The sequence below is a fragment of the Phalaenopsis equestris genome, unplaced genomic scaffold (assembly GCF_001263595.1).
Source record: "Phalaenopsis equestris unplaced genomic scaffold, ASM126359v1 Scaffold000921, whole genome shotgun sequence".
Classification (NCBI taxonomy): domain Eukaryota; kingdom Viridiplantae; phylum Streptophyta; class Magnoliopsida; order Asparagales; family Orchidaceae; genus Phalaenopsis; species Phalaenopsis equestris.
In genome coordinates, this window is record NW_018165360.1 from 500,399 (window position 1) to 510,347 (window position 9,949).

The following is a 9,949-nucleotide window of genomic DNA, read 5'->3' on the forward strand; positions in this document are numbered from 1 at the left end:
GTCATAAATCTATTTTTATGTTTAATGTTTAATGTTTAATGTTTTATATGCTGATAAATATTGACATAGAGATCGTAAAGAGGAGCGACGTTTAGAAACATATCACACAATTTTTAAGCAATCATTACACATCTAATACTTAATTAAACTTTTAATTACACTCAAATCATTAACAACACGAAGCATACCATAATAACTGAACTTTTAAAAAACTATATTTATTTTTTCATGTATAAATATATGACACGAACATGACATCATTATAAATATGTTAGATAAAAATTGTATGGTGATACTCTTCATGTTTTCGTTCAGTTCATTTGAAATATTTTTGACGCAGCGGACATGCATGGGAAGCGGTAGCATGTCCAGATCAAACACGTGCAGCCTCTAAGTTTTGACACGTTGTCTTCCATGCCGCTTAAACGGAAGAGATGAGGAATTCTCTGCCATTCCACTGCTTATGAGAGAGAGAGAGTAGAGATGAAGAAACAGTTATCCACAACTGCTAGTGATCTCCTTCAGAAATGTGCAGAGTAACCGTCTCTTCTTCTTCTTCCCCTTCTCCTTATGAATTTGCTTATAAAATAAATTTGTGTCATGAAGGAAACTTTTTATGATACTTACATGCAATATAGATGTTAATATTCAGTTATTTGGCAGGTTTTAAATAACAAGGATTGTCTACAATGAACATGTCTGGTGGAATATCTTAGCATGGTTTAGTGTTTTTATTTGTTTTCTTGTGGCTCTTGGAGTTAGATTTGTTCAAGGAAAATAATAATATGAAAATTGTGTCATTTTCCTAAGTTTACTGTGAGTGGTTACGTTAATAAATTTCATTGAATCATGCAAATATGTTTAATTAGGTTGCAGTTACTTGATTCTTGTTTTTTTATGTATTTGACCAAGTCCAGACATAATTTATAAAGAAATTTGATTTTTAAATCATTAAACTGTATGTGGGGTTTGATGTAGAGTTCTGAACACATCAGAGGATGCTCTCATCAATGAGTTCGACAAGAGCTTGAAAGCCTCCGTAGATAACTGCTCAAGAAGCTTTGTTGAGTTCTGCAGCTCTAAAGCAATTGAAAAACTTTGCTGCGAAATTGGAGAGAAAATTAGCCATGGAAAATTTACCCGTTTCACCTTTGATATGATGCTGGCATGGCAGTTCCCAAGCAACAAAGATGAAGAGTACTCCTATTCAGTTTATGTAATCATTTCATTTGTTAATCAATGCCATTTATTTCTAATCATTTCATTAATTATTCATTAATCACCGCTTAATAATAATGCTGAGCAGGAAGGTATTGGAAAGGAAAGGGAAGATAGAAAGAAAGTTCTGCAAGGAAATCCAGGCCAGATCCATGATGATATTCCCCTCTTCTATTCTGACATAATGCCACTTCTAGTAAGTAGAATGGATAGCATAAGTCAATTTTTTATTATTTTTTTTTCAAGTAAGAATTATCATGTTAGTAATTTGACATGAATATAGGTGGATGAAGAAAATAATGTTGGTGAAGACTCATTTGTATGGTTGGGATGTGTTCTTCCATTGGCCGCCGATGTCGTAAATGCTCGATTTGTATTCGAGACACTTACCGCGCCCACGGCAAGCCGACTTCACTATCCGGCTTACGATAGGTTTCTCAAAGAGATAGACAAGTATTACTCTTTTTTGTTCTTGATTGCTTTCATTATTTATCCAAATATTACATAGATGTTATGGTTAACTTTCTCTAAAGACTCATTTGGGATGGTTTCAAATATTTGTAAGAGATGTTTATAAGGTCTTTTCATTTTAAAAATAATGGTGAAAATGTCTGACAGCAATAACGTTCTAGTAAATTTGAAGAACAGGGATTGTTGTATGAAAAAGTGAAGAAGTAAAAATATTCTCTGATCATGAGGATTGACAAATGTCCTGCACAATATTTATAATTTTGACAGATATATTAAGTACCTGCAAAAACAAAGACCACCGACAGGATATGAATTTGCAGCAGATGAATTCATACTGCATGTAGAAGGGACTGGAATGACTCAACGGGTGGTTCGTCACATAGGCGAAACAAGTTGGCCAGGCTAGTTCATATTTAACATTTTCACCAATTTCAATAACATATTGAACTCTTACTTTTACATAATAATACATAATTTGATGTCCAATTTTCCAGGCAGACTTACACTAACAAATCTGGCACTCTATTTTGAGGCCTCGAAGTCAATTTCATATGACAATGCCTTAAAAATTGATCTTTCAAGCGCCGAAGCAGATCATCAAGTGAGAGCAACATCTACTGGACCTTTTGGCGCTCCCTTCTTTGATAGAGCTATAACATATGAGTCTTCATTACTGTAAAATTACCTAACTTTAGCTCAATTTCTGATTTTTCATTGATCTAATGATGATTTTAAATCAAAGCATACATAAATTAATGCAGCAGATCAGAACCATTGACACTAGAGTTCCCAGAGATGGCCAGTTCGACTCGACGAGATCATTGGTTTGCGCTTATAAATGAAGTCATAAAAATGCATAAATTCATATCAAAACTCAGGGATGAGTTCTCTGAAACAGAGACATGTTTTCAAGTTTGGGAAGTGCAAGCCAGAACTATTTTGGGGATAATGAGGCTTCATGCAGCAAGGGAAATGCTTCGAATGGCTCCTCCTCCTCCCATCAACTTCTTAATCTTCACTTTGCTTGATGAAGTTCCCAAAGGGGATTATGTGTTGGAAGAACTGTATAATAGCTTGAAGAAGTCAGAAGTAATAGGTGCTTGCAGTGCTGCCTCCATACTTAAGAGCTTGAATATTGGGAGTCCAGTTGTTTGTGGAATGAAAGCAAAAGAAGGCGTTGAGATAACACCAAGAAGGGGAGAAGCGGAATCATTAGCAATGCTAGAGCCAGCCATTGAGCAAGTGAGAGAGGAAGCGAAGGAGGCGAGCATTGCCAAGGCTACTCTAGAGAAGATTAAAGATGAGGGGATCATAGATAGCATTATTTTGCTGGGGGTAAGTCATGTTTATGTTTGCTGAGTATTGTCTTTAGTCTCATGTTTAATAGTTGAATGATATATTGGTGTAGAAATAATTAGTTGTTGGCCCATACACATAAATTTTGGTAAGATTTTCATAAATACCCCTCAAATCTAATATATTTACATATAACATCTAAACTTTATTTTTTACATGTATTCCATTTTATGTAGACATGAAAAGGTGTATTCATTTTTAAAAATTAAAATAGAGATATTTTTGAAATCATATTAAAGAATTAGTTGGTTTAAATATAAAGAATGATGTTTAGGTGTTAGATATGTAAAATAGAGAGGAATTGTGTGGTATTTATGTAAATAAATGAAACGTTCATGTAATTTGTGGCTCCATTAGCTCAATCAAAAATGATTTGACAAATATTTTAGATTTGGCGTGCTATGAAATTGTACTAATGAACAACAAAAGAAACAAAAAAAGTAGTACACTAATTTACATGGAAAATTTGAAAAGAGAAAAATCACGAGTACTATTGCTTGTCGGATGATTCGTGACGCTAGAGTTATAATTTAACATCTTAGTGTTGTACTAAAATCCAACATATGCATAGATAATAGAGAATTAATAGGAGAAAACACCATGATTTTTTATGTGGAAAAACCCTAAAGAAAAAAATCATGGGGCTTAGCCCAGTCAATGTAATCTACTATATGATTGTAAATACATAGGTCCATTCTTCTCTAGAATTAAAGAAAATGAAAGTACAATACTGATAACCACAGAAATACAACTATAGTTCAACTTTAATAACCGTAATTAAGGTACAACACATTAATTTTTTTGGTAATAATAGTGATAGTAGGTTGCATAGGCAGTAGTCAGCCATAAATGTTGTAAACATTGGCTATAATAACATCAGTTTGTCATAGTGTTCGTAGTTGGAAGTTGTAGTAGTAGTTGTCATATAAGCCGTAGTTGGTAGCTACATGAGCCTCAGTTAGCCATAGAGACTTTACTTGTAAGCTATAATAATAATTATCCAAGTAAGCCATAGTTGCTCATGTAGGCTGTATTGAAGAAATGAAGTAGCGCCTATTGGCCAAAAAGGTCATGGTTAGAAACTACAGTAGCAATTAGCTACACAGGCCATAGGTATTCACATATGTTGTAGTTGGTCATATAGGTTGCAGTAAAGATTTGCAATAGAATTTTTTTACCATAAAAGTCTTAGTTGAAAGCTGCAGTTGCATTGAGCCACAACGGCTGTGGTTAGCCTTATATGTCATAGTGGAGAGTTGTAATAGAGTTAATTGACCACTAAGGTTGTTGGTTGATTTACTATTTTACAAAATCGATAATAGTTATCGATATACGACATAAAGAAAAAACTTTGAAAGTCTAGAGAAAGTCATCGTATTCTAAATATGACAATTATAAATAGCTATCATCGAGAATTATCAGTGAATTTACAATATTTACTTGGTAGCTACATTAGTTTCAGTTGGCCATAGAGACCATAATTAGATACTCCAATAGAAATTATCCACGTAAGCATAATTGTTGACATAGATTATAGTAGAGAACTATAGTAGCATTAGTTGGTCATAGATGCCATAGTTAGAAACTTTAGTAGCAAATAGCTACGTAGATTCTATTTGGTCAGATAGGTCGTAGTTGGTCAAGTACACATGCTTTAGTGGAGAGTTACAATAGCGTCATTTGATCATAAAGACCTTAGTTGAAAGCTACAGTACCAATGAGCCATGGAGGTCGTAGTTGACCACATAAGCCATAATAGAAAGCTGGAATAGCATTAATTGGCCACCAAGACTTTTGTTGTTGTTAGTACACTAGTTGGTGGCTTCATCCCTTCTTAAGGTTTACCATTTTAACTAGAGATAATATTTGTTGGTATACGACATAAAGAAAAATTTTTGGGAGTCCAGAGAAAGTCAACATATTCTAAATACAACAGTTTTAAGTAGTTATGATCGAAAATTATCACTGAATCTTCAATATGGTGTGTCCGACATACTTCATTGCACAATAATCATGGTACTTTGTTATACCATGTTCAGGGTACTTCATTACACCATATTCAGGGTACTTCATTACACCATGTTCGGGATACTTCATTACATAGTGTTCGATCTATTTCGTTACGCCATGTCAGGGGTATTTCGTCACACTGTATTCAGGCACTTCTTTACACCATATTTTGGGTATTTCATTACAAAATATTCAGGATATTTCATTACATCGTATTTGGAGTACTTTAACAACAACATGCAAGGGACTGCTAATGACCAGTGGTGGATTGTGGTCGGCGGCTACAGAGACTGAAAGTTATCAGTGGGTCTTCGATCTAAAATAACACAAAAAATTGATTCGTCTTCCTCCCTCAAGTGAAGAGAGGAGCCTATTTATAGGTTATAGGTGAGGGACATTTTAATTATTAGACGAACAACTCACATGACCATGTGATCACATGACTCATATTGAACCCTCTTAATCATAGAGATTTTTTTTGAGAATTTTATAGCCATAATGACCTTAAAATTTTGTGATCTTGGACTTATTGCTTTCCTCTCACTGAGAAGCTCAATTTGACTATAAGTATATTAAATTTGAAATTCATTTGAACCTCATGTTAACCATTCAAAGTCTCTAAAAGTGGTTGAACGGCTTGATGAAACTCGGATTGGACAAATTTTAGTGTCATTGGGTTCATCTTATCGAGGAGATCAGATAGCGGTGGCTCGACATTTTGGTGTGTGGGCATGCAAGCTCGGGTGCACATGCTTTCTAGAGAGACAAAATTAGCACAAATAACTATTAAATATGTACTGTGATTCATAGGAAAGTATGAACACAAGAAAGGTCGCAATGAGGCACGTGGGGGTGCCCTTGGGCATGCATTTGAGCGGCGTCGCCACACTTACTAGCGTGAGGGATCGTGCTTGCCATGGGCTTTACGGCCAACAAGTTGTGGCAACATAATGCAACGAGAGGACAACTGTTGGCTAGTGACGACTGCGATGGCTTGGCGACAGGCGGTGGCATGCACATGGTAAGCAACAATGGCATTGGCCGCGATTGGTTAGGTCAGACCAAAACGACAGTCAGTGGTAATTTCATAGACAACAAAAGGTTGGATTGGGCCACGAATCATGGGACAGTACAAGCTAACATGGCTATGTTGGGTCGGCGCTTCTGTGAACCATTTGCGTGCACTGAGAGCGGCACTGCCCGTGCTCGCCCACATTCGCATGCACGTGCACGCCTGTGTGGTGGTAAAACTCTGAAAAGATTGAATTTTTCTGATTTGGCGACCTTCTGTTCAATTTTTTGCCTATAAATAGGCTTAAAAAGAGAAGGGAGAAGGCATACTTCCCTTTCTTGGGCTGAAGCGTCACTTGGAGTTTCTTGGCCTATTGTTATGTCTCTTTCTATGTTGGTGTCGTGTAACCCCATAGTTCTTTTCGTCTTGAGCTGGAGATTGTTTCCTAATTGTCACCCATAATTTTATCAAATGGTTAAACCTAATTTTCTAAAATTTAATTCAAGGGAAAATTATTCAATTGATAGAAAACCTCACAATTATCACTTACTTTAGTTAGGTTTTTTGTTTTTGCAAAATTAGGAATAACATCTTTAAAATACCCAAAAAAATTTGAATATTTCAAGCTAGACTTAAAACCAGTAGAATATAATTTTTCTATTTTAGTGAGTTAATTCATTTTCTATGGGTTCGATATATGGACTCATAATCTGAATATTGCTTGTTTTACACTTATATTATGTTGTTGTTGGTGCTTTTCAACATTTTGGGCATCAAATACATCGTTGCATAGTATTCAGGGTACTTCATTACACCATGCTCAAGGTACTTCAATATATTGTGTTTGGGATACTTTGTTTGTGTTTGGGGTAATTTGTTATGCTGTGTTTGGGGTATTTCATTATATCGTGTTCGTGATACTTTTTTATGTTGTGTTTGGGGTACCGTTATACTTTGTTTGGGGTATTTCATTACAACGTGTTCGAGGTTATTTGTTACACCATATTCAAGATACTTTGTATATTTGGGATACTTCGACGACAGTGAGCAGGGTGGCATGACAGCCAATGATCGAAAGGTAAGGAGGCCGGAAGTTGTCAAATGGATTTTCGGACCAAAATAATACTAAAATTCAAATCATTCTCCTGTCCCCTAAAGTGAATAGAAGGGGTCTATTTATAGGCTCTAAGGGAGGTGCATTTTGATCATTCTCTCATGTCCATTTGATCGGACAACACACATTGTATCCCCTTCATCATAGAGAATTTTTTGATGATGCAATGGCCATAATTATCTCGGAATTAGGTGATCTTAGGCTCCTTAAATTCCTCTCGTCGAGATGCTCGATTTGAGTATAGGTAGTCAAATTTAAAATTCATTTGCCCATTTAATTAAACATTCGAAGTCTCAAAAAATGGTTAAAGGCTTGTTTCAGGCTTGATTGGACTCAAATTGAACCAATTTTAGTATCACTGGTTTCGTCTTGTCAGGTCGATCAGTTTGATTATAAGCTTGCTAAAATCGGAGTTCCATATTATTTTTATTTTGAATCGTGACTTTTTCAATAAAAAATTCCTCGAGATTTATGTCAAATGATGAAACGATTATATAAGAAAATTCACAATATAAAAAAAAAATAGAAGTTATAAAGGGGTTATATATATTCCGTAACTTGGTTTATACAATTTCTTCCTATAACATGTATGCCTTCACCAACTCCTATTTATTTTCAGGAGCTACTAAGTCCACTTAAAAATCTACTCCCATTTCTCCAAAGAATCATTTCATGGGAAAAGCCTGCACTCACTTTCTCTACATTTGTCATAGCTCTCCTCACCATATACAAGTAAGCACCATCTATCTTACTTCTCTTTACACCTTCCTGTAACAATTCAGTCATGCTAATCTGTCTTCTGATCAGAGAATGGTTCGGTCCGGCCCTCGCTGCCCTCCTGCTGTTCGCCGTCGGAATGATGCTATGGGTCAGGCACAAAAGGCTTGGAGAGCTACCTATAGAGGTTGTCATCTCCCCACCCTCAGAAAAATCAACACTTGAAAGTATAGTATCAGCTCAGCACAGCCTTAATAACTTTGATGCAATGGTTAAGACAACAAACATCACCATTCTCAAAATCAAATCTATATTTGTATCGAAGACACCGAAGGTGGGAGTCATAATTTTTCATCATCATATATATCATTAGTTTTATACTGAAAAGATTTGATTTTGGTTGCAGCATTCAAATATGGCAATGAGTGGGCTTAGTGTAGTTGCATTTTTGCTGATGATGGTGCCATTCAGGCTTGTTCTGATAGGATTTGCTACATATATTTTCATGCCTAAGCTGAACAAAACAGGGAAAAGGAATAGCAGTCAAGGAAATAGAAGGCTGAAAGAGTGGTGGGAGACTATACCAGTTACTCCAGTTCGCATAGTCAGCGAGTCTTGATTAGATCTATGAAATATTTCTTTTCTATAAGTTTACAAAAGCATTGAGGAATTTTATGTTGTTTTGTTTTATTTTATCAGTTTGTATAAGCATTGTGGAACTTTATAAATGTTCATGGTATAAGTTTGAATCATATGTATAGAGCATCATAGGCCTGTTTGATACAGATTATCTTTCAAGTAGTAGCATTTCTTTTGAGATAATTTCAATTATAATTATTATGAGTCTAACTAATTAAAATCCAGTTCTTTTAGAATGAAAGCATTTGTGACAACATTAATTTGTCTCAAATAATGATGATTTCAGTTGTATCAAGTTAATCTTCGATCAAAGAGTACTTTAGAAAAGAGATAATAAAGTCTTAGCACTTCAATCTTTATAGGGAGGAGCATCAAGTGAGGTTAATAGACTTCAAGGCTATTAACGTCAAGTCAAATGCCACCACCTTGAAGAAAGTTAGATGTCTTAAGAGTTATGTATGAGTTTGAGAGAAGCACAATATTGAAGAGCATCAAATGCCTTGATGGCTTATGCGACATTACATAAATACATCGAGAATCACTTACTGTAAGTACTGAACACAAGCATGTGCTCCATCACTTGCTTAGATTCACTAAAAATTAAGCTTTTGTGAATGTTATGTGGGTTAATTGCGTGCTTAAGCTAAAATTAAATCTATGTTGATTAGTGTGCGTGTATTTTAAAACTTCAAAAAAATCTCTTTAAAAAGTCATAAAAATCATTAAGTCATACTTATTTATAAGCGGGCAGCCTTGCCTATGGGGCAATGTCGTAAGTCTCACCTTTTGGCTAGTCCGATCCTCCTCCCTATATGCACTGGATTTGACAAGGCTGGGCCACTTATAGCCAATGTGATCCTTCTCCCAATAAAGATTGGAATTGGCAAGACTGAGCCCCCTTTGAGCCAGTTTGATTCTCTCCTAATTAGGACCGGAGTTAACAAGATTGAGTTTAAAATAATTAGTTTGATCCTTTTTTTCACGAGGAGTGGACTCAATAAAACTATTATTTTTCATGTTGTTTAAATAATAATTTTTTTCTCGATGATGATTGCATTGATTGCCGATCTCATCTAGATAGATCTATTTTCATGATATTTTTAAATTTGCGAATCTTAAATCTAAAATTATAAAAATTCAAAATTTATATTTATTTGAAAAATGCTATCACTTAAAGGTTAAAGAGCATAATTTATCCATGTTCGATAACATTTTATTGAGAATGACAAATTTAATGTTTACTCAAGTTTACAAAGATCTAATGTCATATTAATTATATTATTAATTCACAATCAAAATAATTTCATGCTAGAAAAGATTTATTTTGAGTCTTTTTTTTTCTTGTCATCTTGTTGCCAAAGAACATCACAAAAAAAAGTTAAAATCAGAGCCTTTTGACTGAGTGGTTTACC

The 9,949-nt window shown here is 34.9% G+C and overlaps 1 protein-coding gene across 2 annotated transcripts; it reads left to right on the plus strand.

The window, feature by feature from the left end:
- The first annotated feature begins 471 nt into the window (after positions 1 to 471).
- LOC110032324 lies at positions 472 to 8,557 on the plus strand. 2 transcript variants are annotated; one of them, XM_020735915.1, is made up of 10 exons: positions 472 to 536; positions 979 to 1,216; positions 1,307 to 1,414; positions 1,502 to 1,671; positions 1,957 to 2,090; positions 2,184 to 2,364; positions 2,451 to 3,024; positions 7,801 to 7,913; positions 7,989 to 8,232; positions 8,305 to 8,557. In XM_020735915.1, exons 1-10 carry the CDS (start codon positions 484 to 486, stop codon positions 8,515 to 8,517), a joined length of 2,028 nt encoding a protein of 675 aa, XP_020591574.1. In that variant the 5' UTR covers positions 472 to 483; the 3' UTR covers positions 8,518 to 8,557. The 2 variants fall into 2 exon arrangements, with proteins under 2 accessions (XP_020591574.1, XP_020591575.1); XM_020735916.1 differs by having other exon boundaries at positions 2,454 to 3,024.
- Positions 8,558 to 9,949: the final 1,392 nt, after the last annotated feature.

Excerpts from the sequence above, each read along its gene's own strand:
- LOC110032324 (XM_020735915.1), top strand. The coding sequence starts at position 484 with ATGAAGAAACAGTTATCCACAACTGCTAGTGATCTCCTTCAGAAATGT. Across the intron at positions 537-978 it reads CTCCTTCAGAAATGTGCAGA|AGTTCTGAACACATCAGAGG; the intron begins GTAACCGTCTCT and ends GGTTTGATGTAG. Across the intron at positions 1,217-1,306 it reads AGTACTCCTATTCAGTTTAT|GAAGGTATTGGAAAGGAAAG; the intron begins GTAATCATTTCA and ends AATGCTGAGCAG.